Consider the following 27,594-nt stretch of genomic DNA (forward strand, 5'->3'; position numbering starts at 1 on the left):
AGAGCGGCTGTAAACATGATTGGTTTTGGGGGTGTGAAGAGATGGAATGCAGTGCCAGGAGACATGACACTCGCACAGGTGAGGAGTGCTGTGAAGTGGCTGAGAAATGAGAAAGCAGCTGGGGTTGACGAGGTGTATGCAGAGATGCTTAAGTATAGTGGAGAGAGTGGAATAAAGTGCTTGATGGAGATATGTAAGAAGGCATGGATGAGTGAAACTGTGCCTGCAGAGTGGAAAAAGGCTGTGATTGTACCCCTGTACAAAAATAAAGGTGAGCAAAGTGAGTGCAAGAATTATCGTGGCATAAGTTTATTGCGATAGGGAAAGTATATGGAAGAATTATTATTGAGAAAGTAAGAGAGATGTCAGAAGTTCTAGTGAGTGATGAACAGGGCGGCTTCAGGAGTGGCAATGGATGTGTGGATCAAACATTTGCAGTGAGACAGATAGCAGAGAAGGTTTGTGAGAAGGACCATAAGGTGTTTATGGCATTCATGGATCTGGAAAAAGCATACGACAAAGTAGACAGAGAGGGATTGTGGGAAGTTTTGCTTATGTACGGTACAGATGGTAAGCTGCTAGGTGCCATCAAGAGTTTTTATGATGGTAGCGAAGCATGTGTAAGGGTTAATGGGCAGCAAAGTAAATGGTTCAAGATCGGTGTGGGCATCCGACAAGGTCGTGTGATGACCCCATGGTTGTTCAATATATGGATGGGGTGATGAAAGAAGTAAAAACATGAGTAATGGAGAGAGGGATGGCATTGGTAATGAATGGTGATGGATGGAATATCTCAAATTTGTTGTAAGCTAATGATGCAGTACTGCTTGCAAATACCGGCAAAGAACTTGGTAGGCTAGTGCAGAGTTTTCTGATGTCTGTGAGCATTGTGCCATGAGAATAAATGTAGAAAAGAGTATGGTGATGGTTACTGAGAGAGAAGTTGACTCCCAGTATGATGTCACTGTGAATGGAGAGAGACTGGAATTGGTGAGAGAGTTCAAATAACTGGGTACAGTGACAGAAAAGAGAGGAAAATATGCAAAAGAAATGGAAAGTAGAGTGACACAAGGAAGAAAAGTAGCTGGTGCAATGAAGGCCTTGATAAAAAACAGAGGCTTCAGTGTTGCAGCTGCGAGGCTTACATGAGGGAGTGTTAGCGCCAACTTTTACATATGGATGTGAGACTATGGCATGGCATGAAAATGAAAATTCAAGAGTAAGAGCAGTGGAGATGGGACTGCTGAGGAATGTATGTGAAGTACAAAGGGTGGATAGGATATGAAATAATGTGATTCGTGAAAGGTGTGGAGTGAGGAAGTCAGTGGACACCAAACTAGAAGAGAGTGTACTGAGACGGTATGGTCATGTGGAGAGAATGGATAACAACGGAGTGGTGAAAAAAGTATATCTGAGCAAATTTGAAGGAGGGAGGAGGCGAGGTAGGCCAAGGAGAAGGTGGGGAGATATGGTGGATGACTGTTTGAGAAAGAGAGGTTTGGAAGTCAGTAAGGCTAGGGAACTGACAAGATACTGAGCTGGCTGGATGAATGTTGTAAGGAGAAGTGCATGATCAGAGATTTTGGCACCCCTTTTAATGTGGCAGTGTCCAGACTGACCCAATCGGATACGTTTATGTGAAGCTACAGAACGTGGTGAATGTTTTTGGCGTATCTGATAGAGCCAGGATTCCAGGGGCTCGAATGATGAGTGAATGGAAGCGTGGCCCATTGTACTGGGCAAATTTGGACTGTCTAGACATTGCTACTCCTCACCCTGCCCTTGGGTGGGAAAGGAGGTCTGGATGATGATGATGATGATGATAAAATACATGACGTAACACCGGACGATGTAAACATTTCTCTTAAAAATATGAGAAGAGGAATGCCCCAGGAGAAGATGGAACAGAAGCAGATTTACTGTCAGATGCAGGAGTTGGAGTACAAAACAGGCTCATCCACTTATTTACTCAGTGTATAAAAAAAAAGAAAATTCCCCCAACATGGTGTAATGCAATATTTATTGTATTTTACTTTACAAAAAAGACATCTCAAAAGATCTTGGTAACTATTGACCCATTAGCTTATTATCAGTTACAGTAATACCTCGATATAGGATACCCCTAGATGCGATACCCTGGCTTAACGATGGGGGTAGAAATACCACCATACCCAGCCTAATGATGGCCAAACCCTGGTTTAACGATGGGTTTTGATTTTTTTTACTAATACTGATAATATTTTAGACTAAAATTGTGTGCTTAGGTTGATTTACAAACTGTTTTTAGACTTAGATTAATGTGTTTTAGACAGAGGTGGGGTGAACATTGTCACTGATGGGTACACTTTACTAAGCTTGATATTTTCCATACTTATATTTGACAATTTTCAGATTTTATTTGTTGGTTTTAGTGAGTTATTTACAAGTGTCAGGCTTAGGTAGGTTTCCTTGACAGCTGTTGGGCCATTTAGATTGGCTTTAACCCGCCCCGTCCCGTTGAAGTAAGGGTACGTTGCAACATTTTGCATTTGCCAGTCCCAACGACGTACTGGTACGTCGTGCAATTGCAAGGCCCCTAATTTGCACAATTTTCAATTTTCGCGCGTGATTTTTCGTACGTATACATGGGACACTTTCCTCTATTCCTCTACAAGATGCCAAGCAGGTACAATGCCTTACACCGCATAACCTTCCCCCCCCCCATTGTCTCGGCATTTCACCTGTTACCAGTGACCTGGCCAATAAAGACATTCAGGGCCAGAGTGATTCCCCAATCGAAGACAATGTGGAGGACAAAGTTTACATACCATTAGAGGAAGAAACAGTCAGAAATGATGATCAGGTAATGTGGCAAAAGAAGGTCAGGTATGGTGATGAGTTAGTGAGTGGAACAATGCTTATAATGCCTATATTACTGTTTGAAAACCAATATACTCTCATACTACATATAAATTCATACCAAATAAATAAATAAGTACCATTTATGAGTGGTGTGGAATAGTTATCCTCCTACAGAACTCGTTTTCTTTGCAGCCAGCCTGATAGAAAAGGTAAGGAGGTACTCCTACCTGTATCGAGTATTTTAAACCTCAGGTGAGCGATTTCTCTATGAATTTTCGATGTTTCTCACCAAAAGCGGAGGTTTTAGCCAAAAAAAAAAAAAAAAAAATCCAAAAATGCTCAGGACTGGGGGGTGTCAGAGGTGCGAAAGTGCTCGGGATGTGATGGGTTAAACTTGTTTTTGGGCTCATTTGGGTGGGTTTTGGGCTTGGTTGGGGGGGAAACCCAAGGCTGGTAAACACTCCACATTGCTTTACATGTTAACCCGTCACGTCCCGAGTTATTTCGCACCTTCGACACCCCCCAATCCCAAGGTATTTTCGAAAAAATATTTTTTTGGCTAAAACCTCCGCATTTGGTGAGAAATATCAAATATTCATAGAGAAATCGCTCACCTGAGGTTTAAAATACTCGATCCAGGTAGCAGTGCCTCCTTACCTTACTGGGTTTTCTAACAGGCTGGCACCAAAGAAAACGAGTTCTGTGGGAGGGTAACTATTTCACACCACTCATAAACGGTATTTATTTATTCACTTGGTATGAATTTATATGTAGTACGAGAGTATATTGGTTTTCAAACAGTAATATAGGCATTATAGGCATTGTTTCACTCACTAACTCATCACCATACCTGACCTTTTTTTGCCACATTACCTGATCATCATTTCTGACTGTTTCTTCCTCTAATGCTATGTAAACTTTGTCCTCCACATTGTCATTGATTGGGGAATCACTCTGGCCCTGCATGTCTTCACTGGCCAGGTCACTGGTAACAGGTGAATTGCCGAGACAATGGCATGCAGGGAGGGGGGGAGGTTATGCGGTGTAAGGCATTGCCCCTGCTTGGCATCTTGTAGAGGAAAAGAGGAAGGTGTCCCGTGTATATGTACAAAAAATCATGCGTGAAAATTGAAAATTGTGCAAATTATGAACCTTGCAATTGTGCGACGTACCAGTACGTCGTTGGGACTGGCAAATGCAAAATGTTGCAACGTACCCATACGTCGACAGGACGCCTCAGGTTAAAAGTGCCCTGATATACAATACCCTACCTAACGATGGGGTTTCTACATCGTTAAACTGGGGTATGTCTGTATTTGCAAACTATTCACTAAAGTCCTCACAAACAGAACAATAATAAATTTGGATGAAAACCAACCTTGTGAGCAGGCAGGATGACTACTGATCATCTACACACAATGAATCAGGTAACTCAGAACACTACAGTCTATCTATCTATACCCCAACGCCCTAATCCTGCAAAGGATGGCCGCAAACAAAACACCTCCAAGTTCCTCTGTCACCCACCATTTGACTGCCCTCCCCCCAACTCACTCCCCCCTCCCTCATATACCTCTCAACTCCATCCCTCCACCTCATCCTGGGCCTTCCTCTCCCTCTCCCTCCCTCCACCTCAACCTGGGCCTTCCCCTCCCTCTCCCTCCCTCCACCTCACCTACATACACCCTCTTAGTCAGTCTTTCACACTCCATTCTCTTCACATGTCCAAACCACCTCAGTGTATTTCTCCTAATCTTCTCAACCACATCCACGTATTTTTTTTTTTTTTAAATAGATAATGAATGGATGAAGGAAAAACAAAGGGAAAAAAAAAAATAAGCGCATGTGCCTAAAGGCATCCTCCATTCATAAAATATTTATAACAACTGGATTTGAATTGAAGTGGATCAAATGTTTGTGGGAAACAACTCCCAGGAAGTGAATTCCGGAGAGTTGTGGTTCTGGGGATAAATGAATTTTGATAAGCAGAGGTTCTGCATTGCGAGGGAGAGAGTCTGAATTCATGGGCGCTCCCAGCTGCCTGAGTATTTCAGGAGAAAATGTGAAGGGGAGGAGCAATTGAACCCAGTTCGTCTGAACACTTACGGTAAAAATATCTATAAAATAATCCTAAAGAAGCAACATCTCTATGTACTGATAATGGAGGAAGGTCTTGTGTGATGGCAGGATTATTGATTAATCTAATGGCTTTATTTTGAATTTTGTCCAACTGCCTCAATGCAACCGCTTCACATCCACCCCACAACGTTCCTTCACTTCTTCATTCATCAACCTGTCCCTCCACGTCACTCCACATGCTCCTCTCAAGTAACTCATTTCCACTGCTTCCACTCTTGACTTGTTCTCCTCTAGCAAGGTCCATGCCTCGCTTCCATACATCAGGGTAGGGATCACAATACTATCATGAAGTGACTTCTTAACTTCCATAATCACCTCCCTATTTCTCATCACTGCTTTCAGTGGACCAACAACCTTCCTTCCCTGCTGTACCCTTTCAAGTACTTCATCTTCAAAAGTTCCATCCTTATTCATCACACTACCCACGTACTTGAATGTACTCACACTCTCCATATCTTCACCATACAACCTCACTGTGCATTCTGTGACTTCATTCCTCTCAAACACCGTAATTTTACTCTTGTTTACATTAACTTTCAGATTCCTCTTCCTACACACTGTCCCAAATTCATTCACCAAACCATGCAACTCCCATTCATCTGCACTCAACAATACTGTATCATCAGCAAACTGCAACACCAGAATCTTCCACATCTCACCCTCATTCATTAGAGCCGCCCCCACATCCACTGCCCTACCTTGCACCTCCTTTACAACCCCATCCATGTATATATTAAACAGCCACGGAGACATCACACATCCCTGTTTCAGTCCCACATTTACATAAAAAAACTCACTCAGCTCACCATCCACTCGCACCATAGCCCTAGCTCTTCACAGCACTCAACAATGTCCCATCCACTCCATATATTCTTAATACCATCCACATACCTTGCCTATCTATTCTGTCATAAGGTTTCTCCAAGTCCACAAAGGCAGCATACACTTTCTTTCCCTTCTCTAAATACTTCTCCACTAAACATCTTAGAACAAATATCTGATCTACACACCCTTTTCCCTTCCTAAATCCTCCTTGTTCTTCTCCAACTAGCTCCTCTGTTATATGCCTAACCCTATCAATAAGTATTCTACCATATATTTTTCCAGTCACACTAAGAAGGCAAATACCCCTATGGTTACCACATACTTCTCTCTCCCCTTTTCCTTTGTATAAAGGAATAATTATACCTGATTTCCAGTCCTCCGGAACCCTTCCCTCTTCCCACGCCAATCTACACAATTTCCATAACCACTCCACTACAATCTCACCCCCATACTGCAGCATTTCACCACACACTCCATCAATTCCTGGGGCCTTTCCCATCTTGATCTTCTTCACTGCTTCCACTACTTCAGCCCTACTGATCGCTTCCTCCCTCCTTTCATCTCTTCTCCCAGCCATTCCCCAACCACTTATACTCGCACTGCTTTCACTCTCTACGTTCAACAAATATACAGAATATAATAAAATCCTGTGCTTAGGTTTTGCTGATTATGAAAAGGCTTTCAACTCAGTGGAGCACAAAGCAATTATAAATTCACTGTGAGAACAAGGGGTGTGTGAGAACATCGTAAAACTGCTTGAAAACATACATAATGAGGGAAATGATACAGTTCAATTACATAAAGACTTGGAAAAAATTATGACTTAGAAGGGAATGCATCAGGGATGTCAATGTTGGGAATATCTTTAAGAGACAGGAAAAGATTAACTTGGGTGAGACAGCAGACTAAAGTCAAGACTTAAAGTTGCAGCAGAACAGAAATGGAGATGGGTAGATCATGCAGCAGGAATAACGAATAACCAATGAAGCAAGAGGCTGACTAACTGGACTCCATGAAATTGTAAGTGTAGTGGAAAAAGGCCAGGAGGCCTTTGTTCAGCAGTGGACTTGCAATGGCTGAGGATGATGATGATCTTATATATACACATATATATATATATATACAGTACATTCCCCTAGTATGCGCCTAAATGGGCGGCAGAGGACGTCGCATACTAGGAATTCGCTTACTGTGAATAAATAAACTTATGGGAAAAATTTACATATGGGTGGCACCCCCCTTCATGGGCAACCCTTGAGATGCCTTTCAGACCTAAGTATTGTACTATACAGGGAAACTATCTAAGTCATATTACCTAAGATAAAGTAAACTTCCTAGATTATGGCTTTACTAGGTAAATCATTGGTGGTAGATGGTGGCAACCATTATCCACGCACTTGATGTAGTGCTGCCTACTTCTTCCTTAGCCTTTATCATTCTTTTTCTGTGCCTGCCCTCCTCTCTTCCTATATCTCCCATCTTTCCTGTCAGTTCTTATTGCTCTTCTTTCCTTTACAGGTGGCTTTACACTGCGTGACAAGCCAAATGGTTTCCTGTAAGCCAAGAAACCATTTACAATGCTGGGTGGTAACCATATAACAAACCCATACATGCTCCCTATGTGTCAACAAGTGGATTGGTAGAGGGTTAGTGCCCCTCCCCTTAAAACCAATAACTCAAAGTCAAATGGCCACCCCTTACAGGATTATGGCGTCTGGCAATAGATAGACAGATAAATAGATAGACCTTTACCTGTCTTCACTTCTTGGGGGGGCAATGTCGCATACTCGGGGTAACCCTAGATTTGGGCCACTCTTCGCTGCCCGTCTCACTTACAAGGAGTTCAATTCGCGTACTTAAAAAAAAAAAAAAAAAAAAAAAAAAAAAAAAAAAAGAGGTCCTCGCGTACTCGGAACTCTCGTACTGTGGGGGTGTACTGTATATATAGATAGATAGAGAGATAGACAGATACATATATATATAGATAGATAGATAGATACTCATTGGCTCTTGGCTGTCCATCTACCTTTCCACCAAATTTAGTTAAAATCATATAAAAACTGTTTGAGTAACTGGATGAAGAGGTAAGAGTGAAGTGTTCCTGAATATATGATTCTAAATATGCTAGAAACATAACTTATTACTTACTGGTATTTCACTTGAAGGTTCCCCTCTACTGGTATCTGAAATGTAGAAAAACAATGAGATGGTGCTGGAGCAGGATGCCTTCATGTGGTGGCACAAATTTAACTGGGCGTCTCTAATACCTGCTGGTGCAAAGTTGTAAACATCCGTTACCTTTCTCCCTATCCCCCAAAACAAGGATAGTGGACTGTGAGAAAAGGTTGGTTTCAGCCTGAGGTCCACCAGGTTAATATTCAGATGGCCTGGGATCATAACAACAACATAAGTATCAGATTTAAAAATTCCTATTCCTTCTCAGGATCAATGGTTGCCTTTTATAATTTCTAGGCTCAAACATATATAAATAATAATGATTACATAGTTGTGTAGTGCATCCTTGAATTCAAGGCCTGGGGAGGCTAGGATTGTGACTGATGAGTTGAGAAGATGGGATTTGAAAGTACTGTACTAGTGTTGCAATGAGAAGCAGACTGAGATGGTTTGGGCATGATGAAAGGATGGAGGATGAAAACTGGGTGCAGAGGGTGAGAGATGTGAACGTTATGGGTAGGATTGCTAGAGGCAGACTGTAAAAGACCTGGGATGAAGCCACAGTGTGATCTCATGGGTAAGGGACTGAATAGGGAGGCTACTTGAGATCAAGCAGCATGGAGAGCTGCCATTAGGTGACCAAGGCCAACACATGCAAGCAAGATGGAGCCTTTATAAATGAAACAAAACAAAAATCATGGAAACTCAACATAAAATTATTTCAATACCCTGTAAATGAATGTGCGGAAATGTGATAATAATATAAAAAATTATAAGGAAAACATGAGGAAGTAAGCTACAACTATGTATGTACTGCATGTATGCCAAGTGCAAGGTTGGCTTTTGTATAGAAGAGTGCTTCCACACCTACCATACCTCCGAATGCTTCAATGTGTCAGAAAAAATTGGAAATATGCATAAATATCCTGGTCTGGTATTTACAATAATAAATAATTAGTGTAATAGTGAGTATGATGACAATGGCATGTGATACGGTGGTGTTCTACACACAAGCAAAAATGACACTAAGTTATCCTGGATTGTTACAGTTTCATAAGACTGCAGATAAGTACTAACAGAGTCAGAACATGACCCTGTAAAAGCATAACTAGGAACAGATGGTAGAAATATAATGAAATACGTCACTAATTTCAGTGAGGTCAACTGCTACATTTCTTTCCCTCATGTAACAACTATACATAAATGTTAATTCAATATCTTTTGCAAAAGATTTTCTAACAATAAATGATAATAATGTGGGAAAATGTAAAAATTATAAGGAAAACATTGTGCTGTCACCTAAATTACTCGTACTATTCCGCTCATGTAGCATGTTTCATACGACCACAGATAAGTACTAACAGAGACAGAAAATGACCCTGTAAAGGCATAACTAGTAATAGATGGTAGAAAATATAATTAAATAAGTCACCAATTTCAGTGAGGTCAACTGCTACATTTCTTTCCCTCATGCACAAAGTGTAGTGCTTGTGATTTTGCTCTTGTAAGTTTTGTCTACACAGGTACTGTACCACAGTACAGTGTAACAAATAACTGAATATTAATGAATAACTTGTTTTTTATTGTCATAAAGCATTAATGTCACCCCCAAAACTTTGTCTTACACACAGCGTGATGGCCATTTGCAACGCTACTTCACCCCAGCCTGGGCATCCTAAGCTCACTGACCACAAAAAAACAACTCCTCTTTGACCTACTCTCCTGCTGGCCCAGGACAACCTCTAGAGTGTTTAACAGGTTAATGGAAAGAGTGAAGTTTTTGTGACTAAAATTTAAACATGTCTGGCTATGTGGGTCAAAACAACTAATAAAAGCTCTAACTTTACTGTATTTCCCACACCAGCAATGTACATTAGAAAACATGCAGCTGCAGCTGAAGGGTTAATGGATACAGTATTCCTGGGGAAGATTATGGCACACCAAAAGATGCAGAAACTGAGTTCTGGATATATTAAAAACAGCACAATTGCTTTTATCTCAATCCGAGACAAAAGCCAGGTCAGAATTTACGTGTGCCACAGGTTCATCTCACGTTTGTTAAACAACTGCTGTGAGGCCTGATGGACCCTGTGGGACGAGGATGGAAAGGTGGAACGTGAAGTCATCAGCTTAAGAGTGGATGTAGTTAGATGTACAGGTTAGATGGTCATTGATGATTAGAAGGAAGACAACTGGTGACAGGATAGAACCCAGAGGAATACCACTTTTGACAGCTCAATGGGAAGACTGGTGGCTGTAGTGACCAGAAATAAAACTAGAGATGAAGACACAGATAAAAGGGAAGACACTGTAAGAGGGAAGTTTGGGAGGATGGAAAGGTGGAACGTGAAGTCATCAGCTTAAGAGTGGATGTAGTTAGATGTACAGGTTAGATGGTCATTGATGATTAGAAGGAAGACAACTGGTGACAGGATAGAACCCAGAGGAATACCACTTTTGACAGCTCAATGGGAAGACTGGTGGCTGTAGTGACCAGAAATAAAACTAGAGATGAAGACACAAATAAAAGGGAAGACACTGTAAGAGGGAAGTTTGGGAGTTAAAGACTTGTGCCTGACTCAGTCAACATCCTTTGAGATGTCAAGTGCAATGGCAAAGCTTTTACCTGAGTCCAGAAAAGAAGATAACCAGGAGTCTGAAGGGGAGGTGAGAAGCTCACCAGAGGAGCATCTCTGGCAAAACACATACTGGTGATATGATAGAAAGTTATGACAGGATAGGTGCTTTAAAATTATTGGTTAAGAATATAGAAAACTCATATTGGATGTTAATGCAACTAGGTGGTAGTTAGAGGGCTGGGAATGGTCACCCTTTTTTGTGATGGGCTGAAGAAGAACAAACTTCCAGCAAAAAGAAAAGGTACAAGTTGAGAGACAAGGGGGAAAGAGTTTCCTATGCAGGGTGTAAGCACAGAAGCACATTTCTTGAGAACAACGGGAGCAACCCCATCAGGCCCATACATCTTCCTAATACTGAGACTGGCAATGGCAAAAAAATCAACAAAAGAAATTTTAATGGCTGGCACTAGGAAGACAAAGTGGTATTACTGCATTACTAAATAAAAGATTAAAAAATTCTTGTGCTATTGTATGATCAATACTTTCCTCTATTAAACTGTGACTCAACTGCACCTCTTGGGATCAATGGTAGCCATTCATGTACTATGTGGAAAAGTTGTTGCTGGATCATCTAAATGTAAATAAAGTCCACATATAATATTTCACCACTTCTACATTTCACTTTCCTCTTTTGACTAGGCTGAAAGAAGCTCTGTACATTCCTTAGCCCACTGATGATTTTCTCTGTTATGATGTGTCAGGGAGGAAAGTGTTGGAAGTGGTCTAAGATGTATCAGGAAGAAAAGTTTAGGACATGGTCAAAGTGTGACGTGGATTCGGTGTATTAAGTGCAAAGCACATTAAGTGTGGACATTAAAGAAGTGGATTAAGTGTGAAGTAGACTCAGTGGACTAGTAGGTATACTGTATTTTAATCACATGAAATTAGTGACTTTTTTTATTCTTGATATATACATTTTTTTTTTTTTTTAATACTAGGAAGAAGGAACCAAAGGCCAAGAGCCCACAAACTATTCCTTCCAAGAAGAAAACAAAAACAATACAAGAGACAACCAAGTTCAAGATCCAATCGTTTCGAGATACCTGGACACACTGCGCTTGAAAGACTGGAGATCATAGGAAGCAGGATATACAGACAGAGGGAGACAGTTTCAGAGTTAACCTGTTGCATAAATGAAGGACTGAGAGTAACGGTTAACTCTTGCATTAGAGAGTTCGACAGAAAAGGGATGAGAGTTTGTTGCTCGACGGATGCTATGCGCCTGTCATAGAGGTGGAGGGATGCAAACAGACAGTTCAGAGGAGCAGTGACCATTGAAGCTGCGATAGAAAAAAGATAAAGATGTAACAATGCAGCGAAGAGACAGAGGTTGAAAGGAGCCAGTAAAAGAAGAATTAATGAGACAAACAGCCTTTCACTTCCCCCTATTGAGAGTTGTATCCTAAACAGGGGCGAATAAAACCCGTGTATAAAGTCAACAACTGTGCAGGGATAAAGAAGGTGCGGAGTCGGCTTAGCACACCTAATCTCTTGGAAGCAGACTTCACAAGAGATGTAATATGAGGCGCTCCGAGCTGGAGAGGCGACCGTGCATTCTGCTTATTTTCGGTAATTAGTTGTTAAGCTTTGACATGGCTAATTATACAATGGTAAAACTATGCTTAAATGCATTTTATTGTTTAGCTTGAAAGTGTTAGCCAAAATGATTAAAATGGTGGTAAACATGACATGTTTAAAGTATATTACAGTTTGGTAATTAGATGGCAAAGTAAATAAGCAAAATGCACGGTCGCCCCTCTGGTTCGGAGTGCCTCATATGATCTTTCCAAGATAAGTCCCGAGTGCAGCTGGTGCAGGCTAGTCTAGAATGTGTTTTGATGGGCATTGTTGGTGGTAGGGAGTTGTGGGCAGTTTGAAATATTCAATTCCTCTCTGCTTTGTTGGTTCATGCAGTAAAAAGTTGGATACTGCCTTAATTCACCAATTTTTTGCTCTGTCGGATAATGATGGATGTCAGTTGATGCAACATCGGACAACTGGAATATCACCGTATTTCATCACATTTTCTATGAACCAGTATGACCACAAAACTATGTGGGAAAAAAACACACACACACACAGACACAGCAGATTTTTCCTAAGCTTTGGTATACAGTTCAAATATGTAGCTTCATGACCCCAGGCTCATCTGATATGTGGACTCAGGACAGTAGGCTTAAAGTGTTCTCCTGCTGTCTACCATCCTCCCTCTGGGGGATAGATTAGTAGCTGAGAGACATCAGCCAAAATAAAACACAAAGCAGGTACAGGCAAACCCTGATTTACGATACCCCTAGATGCGATACCTCAGAATAGTCAAGTGGGTAGAAATATCACCCTACCCTGCCTGTCATAGGCCTACCCCCGGTTTTGTGATGGGTTTTGATTTTTTTTTTTTACCAGTTTTGATGATATTTTACACTTAAATTTTGAGTTTAGGTTGATTTATAAACTGTTTTTAGACCTAGATCAATGTGCTTTAGTCATGGGTGGAGTGGACACTGTCATTTGGGGTATGGATTCTCGTCCATCAGACAAGGTACAAAATAGTGTGGATAACTAGGCGACTCAACAAAGAATATTTAGTGTTTGACCATTGAACATTTAACCTGTCAAGGAATACATAATAATTTAAAATAAATATTAATAATTATGAAAGCCTTAGAGAGTAAATATTCCATGCTCTGATGAAAACAGTGACATCAATAAATCATGTGTTTATATTTGGGCTATTCAAGGAAAACTGGTTTGAAAATACAAAGGAATTTCAAAATAAATGTTGAAAAATAAGAGACTAGAAAATAAAGGTGCTCAGCAACCAGCTGCTAAAACAACATAAAGATTGATTGATTGATTGATTTATAAGGGGTTTGGCACAGCAGTGCCTGGCACTGCAGCTGCAAGGCTATTCAGCGCCATCAACAGTATAAGTGAAGAAAAAACAACAACCCAGAAAACCAGAAGACTGTCTCACAAGACCAGCCCTCCAGCTCTCAAGGTTCAAAGTTAACAAGCTACCCTCAAATATGAGGGTCTGACTATACTGTAATAATTATATTAAATGAAACAGGCCGACTGATTTCAGAAACTCGATTAGTTTCTTTACTGGTTCATCATTGCCAAGTAGTGTTCTAAAAGGCACCCCTTCCAAACCGCAGAGCCTACGTTCGTGGGCAAACCCAGCACAGTCTGCCAAAATATGCCTCAAAGATTGAGGCACCTGACAAGTTTGGCAAATTTGGGGCACTCGCCCTTCGCCAGTGGTTAACAAAAACTTATGAGTAATATACACCTATGTATGTCCAATCCTCAAACTGCTCATCACGATACCAGTCCTCCGGTCAGGGTGATTAGCAGATGATCAAGGAGAAACTGATGTACGAATAGACCTTAACTTTGCATTAGTCACCAGGGATGACCACGATGACTGCCACTTTGAGCAAATATAAGCTCGAAGTATTGGCTAAAAATAGCAGGGGGGAATACTAACTGACTCACATGCCTTTAACACGCCTGTTTTGCAGCCCGATCTACAAGCTCATTCTGCTTGATGCCAACATGGGCTGGCACCCAGCACAACTGATATACTGTACTTATAACAAGCTGCCAGACGAATCAACCAATACTGAATTTCCAGGACTACAGGATGAGTTGGGGCAAAACTCTTCATAGAGGCAACGGCACTCTGGGAGTCAAAACGACATAAAGAGGGGCCACTGAAAAGGCTATCACAATCACATCACTGATCAATAAATCATGTGTTCATATTCGGGCTGCTGAAGGGAAAATGCTTTGAAAATACTGTACAAACGAATTTCAAAATAAATGCTGGAAAATAAGAGAAGAAAATAAAGGAGCTCAGCAACCAGAATAGTAACTAAAACGACTTAAAGAGGGTCCACTGAATAGGCTGTCCCTATCACATCATTGATCGCATTCCCCATCAACAGAATTCCCTGTCAAAACACCAACGATTCTCTGTCACAACAATTCACACCTTGGATGATTCTGCGTCATTCATACATTATTATTATTATGCATAACAAATGTCTATTTAATTGTTCCCAGACCGTCTGATGGTGGGAATATATACAATGCTGCTGCTTCTTCTCTATCAAGTTTGAATTTGAGTCGGACAGTGCATTCTAAAGTAACCATGACTGGGTACAAGCGAGACGGGTTCTGGTTTTAGGCTTAGGTTAGCTTCTTTTTCAGATGTTATGCCATTTAGATTGGTTTTAAACTTTTTCTGGGACTCATTTGGGTGGGTTTAGGCCTTGGTTGGGGGGAAGCCCAAGGCTCAAAAATGCATCCCTAATTTTATGTGTTAAATCTACCCCGAAATACAATACCCTGCCTAGCGATGGGTTTTTCCTTAACCAACTGCACTGTTAAACCGGGGTTTGCCTGTACTGGGTACTTCACAGCCAAAAAGTTAATATTGCATAACTGACCTCCCTCCCTTTTCTGAGTGCCACGACCTTGGCCCACATCCACAATTGGTGGTCGCTGGCTCTGTAGATCAGCAAATCCTTGATCAACTAGCATTCTGTTCACCACTTCACCATTTGGGGACTCCAGCATGACCTTGTATTGGCCATTCCTGTCAACAATGATAAGAATAGTATTAACACATAAATACATAAAAATGGTGGTAAGTTTCCTCTTAGGAAATTCCCACACTGAGGATGACCATGGTGCAGATGGAGTTTTTTGTTGACTAGATGCTAAACTAAGTGACAAAGCCAGCAAATTACCTCCCAACTGTTTAGGGAAATGGTTAGGAAAAAAGAAATCTGATATACAAAAGAAGATTGACAACACTGTTAGAGCTTGAACTATGCCAACGTAAGTGTCAACGTAAGTGTCAACGTAAGCTCCAACTCAAGTGTCAACGTAATTGCCAACTCAAGAGCTAACTTGTGCCAACTAAAGCGCCAACTTATGTTGCAACTCAAGCGGAAACATAACTCCCAACTCAAGTGACAACATAAGTGCCAACTCAAGTAAAAACACAAGTGCCACCTCAAGTGACAAAATAAGTGCCAACTCAAATGCCAACTCATGTCCAAACTCAAGTGCCAACTTGGATCCCAGCTAAGTGACAACTTAAGTCCCAACTCAAGAGGCAACATGTCTCATCTCAAGCGCAAACTTAAGTACCAACTCAAGCGCCATCTTTAGTGCCAACTAAAGGGCGAGCTTAGGTCCCAACTCAGGCACCAACTTATGTTCCAATTCAAGCACCCGCTTAAGTCCCAACTCAAGCGCCAACATAAGTCCAAACTTAACTGCCAACTTAAGTGCCAAATAAAGTGCTAACGTAAGTCAAAAGTTCAAACGTGAGTACCAATTCAAATGCCTACTTAAGTGCCAACTCAAATGCAAACTTAAGAGAAAACTCATATGCCAACTTAAGTCCCAACTCAAAAGCAAACTTAAGAGAAAACTCATGTGCGAATTTAAGTGCCAACTTAATTGCAATCGTAAATGCCAACTTAAGTGCGAACACAAATGCCAACTTGCAAACTCCAATGCCAACTTAAGTGCAAACTCATGTGGTGACGTAAGTGCCAATTCAAATGTTAACTAAAGCTCCGACTAAAGTGCCAAATTAGGTCCCAAAATAAGTGCCAACTTAAGTCCTAAAACAAGTGCCAACTTAAGTCCTATAACAAGTGCCAACTTAAGTCCTAAAACAAGTGCCAACTTAAGTCCTATAACAAGTGCCAACTTAAATCCAACACAAGCGCCAATTTAAATCCCAACCCAAGTACCAACTAAAGTTCAAACTCAGGTGTCAACTCAAGTCCCAAGACAGGTACCACTTGGTTCCAAACGCAAGTACCAACTTAAGGCCTAACACAAGTACGAGCTCAAGTCCTAACTCAAGCGCTAACTTAAGTCCCAACTCAAGTGCCAACTAAGGTCTCAACTCATGTGCCAACTTAAGTCCTAACTCAAGCGTCAACTTGTCCCAGTCCAAGCACCAACTTAAGTCCCAACCCAAGCACCAACTGAAGTCCCAACTCAAGTGCCAACGTAGGTTACAACTCAAGTGCCAAAGTAACAACTCAAGTGCCAACATAAGTTACAACTCAAGTGTCAACATAAAAACTCAAGTGCCAACGTAAGTTACAACTCAAGTGCCAACGTAAGCTACAACTCAAGTGCTAACGTAAGTTATAACTCAAGCACCAACTTAAGTCTCAATTCATGAGTTAACTTAAGTCCCAACTCAAGTGCCAACTTATGTTGCACCTTAAGCACCAATATTAATCCCAACTCAAGTGAAACATTAAGTGCCAACTCAAGTGCCAGCTTCGGTCAAAACTCAAGCACTAATGTAGGTCCCAACTCAAGTGCTAACTTAAATCTCAACTCAAGCACCACCTTAAGTCCCAACTCAAGTGCCAACTTAAGTCCCAATTCAAGTGCCAACTGAAGTCCCAACTCAAGCACCAACTGAAGTTCAACTCAAGCACCAACTTAAGTCCAAACTCAAGCGCCAAATTAAGTCCCAACTCAGGTGCCAACGTAAGTGCCAACTCAAGAGCTAACTTAAGTGCCTACTGATGTTGCAACTCAAGCACCAACATAAGTTCAAACTCAAATAACAACTTAAGTGCCAACTCAAACGCCAACTTAGGTCCGAACTCGAGCGCCAACTTAGGTACAAATTCAAGTGACAACTTTACTGCCAATTCAAGCGCCAAATAAAGTGTCAACTCAAGTGTAAAGTCCTAATTCAAGTGCCAACTCAAGTGTCAACCCAAGTGCCAACTCTAATCCCAACTGCCTTTGTTCCAGCTTCTTTTGTTGTCATTTAGGCCAAGCTGAAGGTAGGGCTACTATATTTGGCCAATGGGCAGGGTGAAAGGCAAAGGGAAATGATTTTAGGGAGAGAAAGGAAAAATTTAGGGGACAGAGAGAGACTTGCTACGTAATGTGAAATATTTTAGGGGCAATAAAGGAAAACTTTAGGGAAATAAGTACATTAATTATACGAACATACATTTACATATACAGGCATACGTGCAGTATATATCTTACATACACAGATAATATACCAATCTACCTGCATACATACATACATACATGCATACATCAAATACACACATACATTCAAATACACACACCACATATAAAAACAGTTGTCGTTTGTCTTTGGGTTAGTTGTTTTACGGGGAAGGGCACTAACCCTCCGCCAACCCACTTCCTGATACGTAGGCAACACGTATGGGTTGGTTATATGGTTACCACCCAGCGCTGTAAATGCTTTCATTGATTACAAGAAACCATTAGGCTTGTCACTCAATGTAAAGCCACCTGAAAAGAAGAGTAATAAAAAGTGATAGGAAAGATGGGAGAAACACGAAGAGAGGAGAACAGACACAGAAAAAGAGTGATAAAGGTGAAGGAAGAAGTAGCCAGCACTATATCAAGTGAGTGGATGATGGGAAATAGGAAGAGAGGAGGGTAGACAGAAAGAGTGACAAAGGTCAAGCAAGAAGTAGGCAGCACTACATCATGTAAGTAGATGATGGGACAAATAGGAAGAGAGGAGTGCAGACACAGAAAAAGAATGATAAAGGCGAAGGAAGAAGTAGGCAGCACTACATCAAGTGAGTGGATGATAGTCACCACCACCTACCACAACCTACAAAAGATAAAATACTGAACATATATAATACTGAAGGGGTTATAATCTTCTCTCTCTCTCTCTCTCTCATCTTTTGTCTGCCTGTCTTGAACCTTTGTGGGAACGACATTGCTTCACCTTACGTCTCAGGCTAACTCCTCCTTTCCTTTCTTTTTTTCCTTAATTCCCTCCTTCCTTGCTTTGACGTCTCTTTCTTTCCTTATTTCCCCTTCCTCACTTTTTTCCTTCCCGTTCCCTTTTCCTCCTCCTAATTCTTTTCAGCATTTCCTCCTCTTTTCCTTCCTTCTTCCTTTTCACCTCCTCCTCTTTTCTCCCTCCCAGTTCTTTTCAGCATTTCCTCCCTTCCTTCCATTTTCTCCTTCATCCCCTCTTCCTCTCACCTCCTTGCCAGTCCTCATACCCTCTCCCCCCCTCCTCTCCTCCCCCTACGACTCCCCCTTCCTCTCCTCCCCCTACCCTTCCCCCTCCTCTCTGTACAAGGGCCAATTTAAATCCCAACTCAAGTGCCAACTCAGGTCCCAACAGAGGTACAGTACCAAACGCGAAGTACCAACTTAAGTCTTAACACAAGTACCAACTCAAGTCAACTCAAGCGCTAACTTAGTCCCGACTCAAGTGACAACTTAAGTATCAACTCAAGCGTCAACTCAAGCGTTAACTTAGTCCCGACTCAAGCGACACCTTACGTATCAACTCAAGCGTCAACTGAAGTCCCAACTCAAGCGCCAACCTAAGCCTCAACTCAAGTGCCAATGTAAGTTACAACTCAAGTGCCAACTTAAGTCTCAACTCATGAATCAACTTAAGTGCCAATTCAAGTGACAACGTACCAACTCAAGTACGAACATTAATCCCAACTCAAGTGAAACCTTAAGTGCCAATTCAAGTGTCAACTTGGGGCAAAACTCAAGCGCCAACGTAGGTCTCAACTCAAGTGCCAACTCATGTCTCAACTCAAGCGCCAACCTTAGTCCCAACTCAAGCACCAGCTTAATTACAATTTGAAGGTCAGCATAGGTCCCAACACAAGTGCCAAGGTAAGCTCTAACTCAAGTGCCAAGGTAAGCTCCAACTCAAGTGCCAAGGTAAGCTCCAACTCGTGCCAACGTAAGTGCCAACTCAAGAGATAACTTACGTGCCAACTCGTGACAACACAAGAGCCAATTCAAGTGACATCATAAGTGTAAACTCAAGGGACAAAATAAGTGCCAACTCAAATGCCAACTCAGGTCCAAACTCAAGCGCCAACTTAGATCCAAGCTCAAGTGACAACTAAAGTCCCAACTCAAGCGGCAACAAGTCTCATCTCAAGTGCAAACTTAAGTACCAACTCAAGCGCCACATTTAGTCCCAACTAAAGGGCGAACATAGGTCCCAACTCAAGCACCAACTTAAGTTCCATTTCAAGCAGCAGCTTAAGGCCCAACTCAAATGCAAACTTAAGTCCAAACTTAACTGCCAACGTAAGCGCCAAATAAAGTGCTAACGTAAATGATAAGTGCAAACGTGTGTGCCAGTTCAAGTGCCAACTTAAGTGCCAACTCAAATGCAAACTGAAGAGAAAACTCAAATGTCAACTTAACTGGAAACGCAAATGCTAACTTAAGTGCAAACGAAAATGCCAACTTAAGTGCAAACTTACGTGGTGACGTAAGTTCCAATTCAAATGTTAACTGAAGCTCCGACTCAAGTGCCAAATTAAGTCCCAAAATAAGTGCCAACTTAAGTCCTATAACAAGTGCCAACTTAAGTCCTACAACATGTGCCAACTTAAGTCCTAAAATAAGTGCCAACTTAAGTCCTAAAACAAGTGCCAACTTAAATCCAACACAAGCGCCAATTTAAATCCCAACTCAAGTACCACCTAATGATCAAACTCAAGTGTCAGCTTAAGTCCCAACACAGGTACCACTTGGGAACAAACACAAGTACCAACTTAAGGCCTAACACAAGTACGAGATCAAGTCCGAACTCAAGCGCTAACTTAAGTCCCAACTTAAGCGGCAACTAAGGTCTCAACTCAAGCGTCAACTTAAGTCCCAAGTCAAGCGTAAACTTATCCCAATACAAGGAACAACTTTAGTCCCAACTCAAGCACCAACTGAAGTCCCAACTCAAGCACCAACTAAAGTCCCAACCCAAGTGACAACGCATGTAACGACTCAAGCACCAACATAAATCTCAAATCACGAGTCAACTCGAGTTCCAACTCATGCGCCAACTTATGCTGCATCTCAAGCACCAACATTAATCCCAACTTAAGTGAAATCTTAAGTGCCAACTTGGGTCAAAACTCAAGCGCCAACTCAGGTCCCAACACAGGTACCAAACGCAAGTACCAACTTATGTCTTAACACAAGTACCAACTCAAGTCATAACTCAAGCGGTAACTTAGTCTCGACTCAAGCAACAACTTAAGTATCAACTCAAGCGTCAACTGAAGTCCCACCTCAAGTTCCAACATAAGTTACAACTCAAGTGTCAACTTAAGTCCTAAAACAAGTGCCAACTTAAATCCAACACAAGCGCCAATTTAAATCCCAACTCAAGTACCAACTAAAGTTCAAACTCAAGTGTCGACTCAAGTCCCAACACAGGTACCACTTGGGTCCAAACACAAGTACCAACTTAAGTCCTAACACAAGTACGAGCTCAAGACCTAACTCAAGCACTAACTAAGGTCTCAACTCAAGCGCCAACATAAATCCCAACTCAAGTGTCGACTTGTCCCAATCCAAGCACCAACTTAAGTCCCAATTTAAGCGCCAACTAAAGTCCCAACTCAAGCACCAACTTAAGTCCCAACTCAAGCGCCAACTGAAGTCCCAACTCAAGCACCAACTGAAGTCCCAACTCAAGCACCAACTGAAGTCCCAACTCAAGCACCAACTGAAGTCCCAACTCAAGCACCAACTGAAGTCCCAACTCAAGCACCAACTGAAGTCCCAACTCAAGCACCAACTGAAGTCCCAACTCAAGCACCAACTGAAGTCCCAACTCAAGCACCAACTGAAGTCCCAACTCAAGCACCAACTGAAGTCCCAACTCAAGCACCAACTGAAGTCCCAACTCAAGCACCAACTGAAGTCCCAACTCAAGCACCAACTGAAGTCCCAACTCAAGCACCAACTGAAGTCCCAACTCAAGCACCAACTGAAGTCCCAACTCAAGCACCAACTGAAGTCCCAACTCAAGCACCAACTGAAGTCCCAACTCAAGCACCAACTGAAGTCCCAACTCAAGCACCAACTGAAGTCCCAACTCAAGCACCAACTGAAGTCCCAACTCAAGCACCAACTGAAGTCCCAACTCAAGCACCAACTGAAGTCCCAGTTCAAGTGCCAACGTAAGTTACAACTCAAGTGCCAACGTAAGTTACAACTCAAGCACCATTTTAAGTCCCAGTTCACGAGTCAACTCGAGTTCCAACTCAAGCGCCAACTTATGCTGCATCTCAAGCACCAACATTAATCCCAACTCAAGTGAAACCTTAAGTGCCAACTTGGGTAAAAACTCAAGCGCCAACGTAGGTCCAAGCTCAAGCGCGAACTTAAGTCCCAACTCAAGCGTTCCAACATAAGTCTCAACTCAATTGTCAACTTAAGCCCGAACCCAAGCGCGAACTTAAGTCCCAAGTCAAGTGCAAACTTAAGTCCCAACTCAAGCGCCAACCTAAGTCCCAACTCAAGCGCCAATCTAAGTCCCAACTCAAGCGCCAACCTAAGTACCAACTCAAGCGCCAACCTGGTTCCCAACTCAAGCGCCAACCTAAGTCCCAACTCAAGCGCCAACTTAAATTCCAACTCAAGTGCCAACTTAGTTCCAACTTGTCCCAATTTAAGTGCCTAAAGTGGCACTCAGATGGCACATATCTGGAAGTGTTCTACTTAAGTTCCACCAAGTTTAAGCTCCACTTAATGCCACTGAAGTTCAACTCAAATTCCACTTAAGTGGATCTTAAGTTCAACTTAAGTGGATCTTAAGTTCAACTTAAGCGGCACTTAAGTTCAACTTAAGCGGCACTTAAGTTCAACTTAAGCGGCACTTAAGTTCAACTTAAGCGGCACTTAAGTTCAACTTAAGTGCCACTTAAGTTCAACTTAAGTGCCACTTAAGTTGAACTTTAGTGCCACTTAAGTTGCACTTAAGTTGCACTTAAGTGCTGCTTAAGTTGCACTTAAGTGCTGCTTAAGTTGCACTTAAGTGCTGCTTAAGTTGCACTTAAGTGCTGCTTAAGTTGCACTTAAGTGCTGCTTAAGTTGCACTTAAGTGCTGCTTAAGTGGCACTTAAGTGCTGCTTAAGTTCCAGTTAAGAACCACTTAAGAGGAACTTCAGTGGAACTTGAGTGGCACGTAAGTGGAACTTGAACTTAAGTGGCACTTAATTAGAAATCTTCCACATAGATGCAATCTGAGTGCCACTTGAGGCACTTGAAGTTGGCACTTAAATCGGGACAAGTTTGAACTAAGTTCGCACTTGACTTGGGACTTAAGTTGGCGCTTGAGTTGGGACTTAAGTTGGCGCTTGAGTTGGGACTTAAGTTGGTGCTTGAGTTGGGACTTAAGTTGGCGTTTGAGTTGGGACTTAAGCTGACGCTTGAATTGGGACTCAAGTTGGTGCTTGAGTTGGAACTTAGGTTGGCGCTTGGGTTGGGATTTAGGTTGGCGCTTGAGTTGGGACTTAGGTTGGCACTTGAGTTGGGACTTAAAGTTGGCGCTTGAGTTGGGACTTAAGTTGGCGCTTGAGTTGGAACTTAAGTACGTGCATGAGCTGGGATCTACGCTGGCGCTTGAGTTTTGACCTAAGTTGGAACTTAAGGTTTCACTTGAGTTGGGATTAATGTTGGTGCTTGAGATGCGGTGTAAGTTGGCACTTTAGTTGGGACTTGAGTTGACTCGTGAAATGGGACTTAAGTTGGTGCTTGAGTTGTAACTTACGTTGGCACTTGAGTTGGGACTTCAGTTGGTGCTTGAGTTGGAACTTAAGTTGGTGCTTGGATTGGGACAAGTTGACGCTTGAGTTGGGATCTTAGTTGGCACTTGAGTTGGGACTTAAGTTAGCGCCTGAGTTAGGACTTGAGCTCGTACTTGTGTTAGGACTTAAATTGGTACTTGTGTTTGGGCCCAAGTGGTACCTGTGTTGGGACTTGTGTTGACACTTGAGTTTGAACTATAGTTGGTACTTGAGTTGGGATTTAAATTGGCGCTTGTGTTGGATTTAAGTTGGCACTTGTTTCAGGACTTAAGTTGGCACTTGTTTTAGGATTTTAGTTGGCACTTATTTTGGGACTTTTAATTTGGCACTTTAGTCGGAGCTTAACATTTGAATTGGCACTTAGGTCACCACGTGAGTTTGCACTTAAGCTGGCATTTGCGTTTGCACTTAAGTTGGTATTTGAGTATTCTCTTAAGTTTGTATTTGAGCTGGCACTTAAGTTGGCACTTGAACTAGCACTCACATTTGCATTTATCACTTACGATAGCACTTTATTCGGCACTTAAGTTGCCAGTTAAGTTTGGACTTAAGGTGACGCTTGAGATGAGACTTAAGCTGGTGCTTGAATTGGAACTTCAGTTGATGCTTGAGTTGGGACCTAAGCTCGCCCTTTAGTTGGGACTAAAGATGGCGCTTGAATTGGGACTTAAGTTTCCGCTTGAGATGAAGCATGATGGAGCTTGAATTGGGACTTAAGTTTAACTTAAGCTAGGACTTAAGTTGGCGCATGAGTTTGGACCTGAGTTGACATTTGAGTTGGCACTTATGTTGTCACTTGAGTTGGCACTTGTGTTGTCACTTGAGTTGGCACTTATGTTGTCACTTGAGTTGGCACTTATGTTGTCACTTGAGTTGGGAGATATGTTTGCACTTGAGTTGCAACATAAGTTGGTGCTATAGTTGGCACTTAAGTTAGCTCTTGAGTTGGCACTTACGTTGGCACGAGATGGAGCTTATGTTGACACTTACGTTGGCACTTGAATTGGGACCTATGCTGACCAGTGAGTTGTCAGTAAGCTGGTGCTTGAGTTGGGACTAAGGTTGGCGCTTGAGTTGAGACATGGGTTGGCACTTGAGTTGGGACCTATGTTGGCGCTTGAGTTTTGACCCAAGTTGGCGCTTGAGTTGGCACTTAAGTTGATTCATTAGTTGGGACTTAAGTTGGCACTTGAGTTGTAATTTACGTTGGCACTTGAGTTGGGACTTAGGTTGGCGCTTGGGTTGGGACGCTTGAGCTGATACTTAAGTTTCCGCTTGAGTCGGGACTAAGTTAACGCTTGAGTTATGACTTGAGTTGGTACTTGTGTTAAGACTTAAGTTGGTACTTGCGTTTGGTACCTCTGTTGGGACCTAAGTTGGCACTTGAGTTTGAACTTGAGTTGGGATTTAAACTGGCCCTTGTGCAGAGAGGATGGGGAAGGGTAGGGGGAGGAGAGGAAGGGGGGAGTCATAGGGGGAGGAGAGGAGGGGGGGAAAGGGTACGAGGACTGGCAAGGAGGGGAGAAAAGGAGGGGGCGAAGGAGATAATGGTAGGAAGGGAGGAAATGCTGAAAAGAACTGGGAGGGAGAAGAGGGAAGGAGGTGAAAAGGAAGAAGGAAGGAAAAGGAGTGGAAATGGTGAAAAGAATTAGGAGGAGGAAAAGGGAACTGGATGGGAAAAAGTGAGGAAGGGGAAACAGGGAAAGAAAGAGACGTCGAAGAAAGGAATTAAGGAAAAAAGCGAAGGAAAGAAGGAGTTAGCCTGAGACGTAAAGAGAAGCAAGGTCGTTCCCACAAAGGTTCGAGACAGGCAGACAAAAGATGAGAGAGAGAGAGAGAGAGAGAGAGAGAGAGAGAGAGTTATCGTGCTATCGGACAGACGGAAACATGAAGCAAACTACTGTAAACATTATAATGCTAACAAAAACAACACTAATTATACTGTAAATTTGTGTTTATCTGACGGAAGTTGGCCACTGACAGCTTGAATATTATGTTGTGGTTCCATGAAATTTAGTCAGCTTTATTCCTGCTCTAAAAATGAGTCTCCTTGGTTACTATAGCTGCACGTGCGACTCTGAGGTCGTTATTATCGTGCCCTGGCAACCTACGATTCAAAAGTGCGTGTGATTTAGCGTATAATATCAGATACATGTGATTCGTGTATAATATGTTCGTGTGGAATATTATTCGTGTATAATATATTCATGAACAACAATATGATTCGTGTACAATATGTTCGTGTATAACTAGATTCGTGTATAATATGTTCGTGAATAATAATATTCGTGTATAATATAAAGGAAAAGGGGAAAAAGAAGTGTGTGGTAACCATAGGGGCATTTGTCTTCTTAGTATAACAGGAAAAGTGTATGGTAGGATACTTATTGACAGAGTTAGAGAAAGAACAGAGAAATTAGTTGGAGAAGAACAGGGAGGCTTTAGGAAGGGAAGAGGTTGTGTAGATCAGATATTCATTCTCAGATCTTTAGTGGAAAAGTTTCTAGAGAAGGGTAAGAAGTTGTATGCGGCATTCATGGATTTGGAGAAAGCATATGACAGGGTGGATAGACAAGGGTTGTGGAAAGTGTTAAGAATATATGGAGTAGATGGAAAGTTGTTGAATGCTGTGAAGAGTATGTACGATGGTGCGAAGGCAGCAGTGCATGTGGATGGTGAACTAAGTGAATTTTTCTCTTTGAAGGTTGGGTTGAAACAGGGATGTGTCATGTCTCCATGGTTGTTCAATCTGTACATGGATGGGGTAATAAAAGAGGTACAAGGTAGGGTAGTGGATGTTGGAGTGACCATGGTGAGAGAGGATAGTGTTTGGAAACTCCCTGTACTGTTGTTTGCAGATGATACTGTGTTGTTGAGTGAAGACGAAGGAGAGCTGCAAGGCTTGGTGGATGAGTTTGGGAGAGTGTGTAAGAAACGGAATCTAAAGGTGAATGTAGGGAAGAGTAAATTGATGGTCTTTGAGAGAGGTGAAGTCAGTGAATGTACAGCGAGGTTGGATGGTGAGGAATTGGAAAATGTGAGTACGTTTAAGTACTTGGGTAGTGTGATGAGTGAGGATGGAGGTTTGGAGGGTGAAGTGCTTGAAAGGGTACAGCAGGGAAGAAAGGTTGCTGGTTCTTTGAAAGCAGTGATAAGAAACAGGGAAGTGAGCATGGAAGTGAAAAAGTTACTACATGACAGTATTGTGATACCAACTCTAACGTACGGAAGTGAAGCTTGGACGTTGTTGGAAGGACACAAATCAAGAGTGAGAGCAGTGGAAATGAGTTATTTAAGAGGAGCCTGTGGAGTCACATGGAGAGACAGGCTGACGAATGAGGATATAAAGGAGCGTTGTGGTGTTGATGTGGATGTGATAGGAAGCGTTATGAGGAACACACTGAGGTGGTTTGGCCATGTGGAGAGGATGGAGGGTGAAAGACTGACGAAGAGAGTGTATGTGAGTGAGGTGGAGGGGGAAAGAGGGAGGGGGAGGCCGAGGATGAGATGGAGGGATGGGGTGGAGAGGTATATGAGAGAGGGGGGTGTGAGCTGGGAGCAGGGGAGTGAAATGGCGGGGGACAGGGCGACTTGGAGGCGATTTGTTTGTGGCCACCCCAAACGGGATTGAGGCGTCTGGCAATAGATAGATAGATAGACTTATGTTCGTGTGTCATATTATTCGTGTATAATATATTCGTGCACAAAAATATGATTCGTGTATAATATGTTCGTGTATAATAATATTCGTGTATAACATATTCGTGCACAATAATATGATTCGTGTATATGTTCGTCTACAATAATATTCGAGTATAATATATTCGTGCATAATAATATGATTCGTGTATAATATGTTCGTGTATAATAATATTCGTGTATAATATATTCGTGCATAATAATATGATTCGTGTATATGAAATCGGACGCACTCTCGAATGGTAGGTTGCCAGGGTACGATAATGACAACCTCAGAGTCCTGCTCCGCGACTACAGTCTATTCAGTCCTCTAATCTGACTACACTTGGCCATCAACTGAGCTGATAGTTGGGAATCTGCCTGATTAAATACGCTAAAAATAACACATACACACACACAATGAATCATCTCTTTCATAAACCTAACAATATTCACACTAATAATAAATAATAAATCAAGGATCCATAGAGAAGTTCAGACAATTTTTAGATAACAATGTAAAGATCTTTGGGTCACTATCTTATTACAGATCTGAAACTGTTTGGATGTGGAGTGCGTTGAGAAGGAAGACAGGGAAGTTGCTTAGTATTTTTTTTTTTTTTTTAATGCAAGGAACAAGGAACTAAAGGCCAGGCAAA

The 27,594-nt window shown here is 42.0% G+C and overlaps 1 protein-coding gene across 1 annotated transcript in view; it reads right to left on the reverse strand.

The window, feature by feature from the left end:
* Positions 1 to 27,594, reverse strand: part of LOC145401908 (tudor domain-containing protein 1-like) — a 116,511-nt gene that overhangs the window by 52,244 nt on the left and 36,673 nt on the right. Inside the window, exons 6-7 of the mRNA XM_080274013.1 lie at positions 15,074 to 15,222; positions 7,954 to 7,988 (exon numbers count right to left, since the gene is read on the reverse strand). Of these exons, the coding sequence (XP_080130139.1) occupies positions 7,954 to 7,988; positions 15,074 to 15,222 (184 nt within the window). The remainder of the gene's footprint in view (positions 1 to 7,953; positions 7,989 to 15,073; positions 15,223 to 27,594) is intronic.

This window comes from Coenobita brevimanus, chromosome 57 (genome assembly GCF_032717465.1).
Source record: "Coenobita brevimanus isolate Jiangsu-jjx chromosome 57, ASM3271746v2, whole genome shotgun sequence".
NCBI lineage: Eukaryota > Metazoa > Arthropoda > Malacostraca > Decapoda > Coenobitidae > Coenobita > Coenobita brevimanus.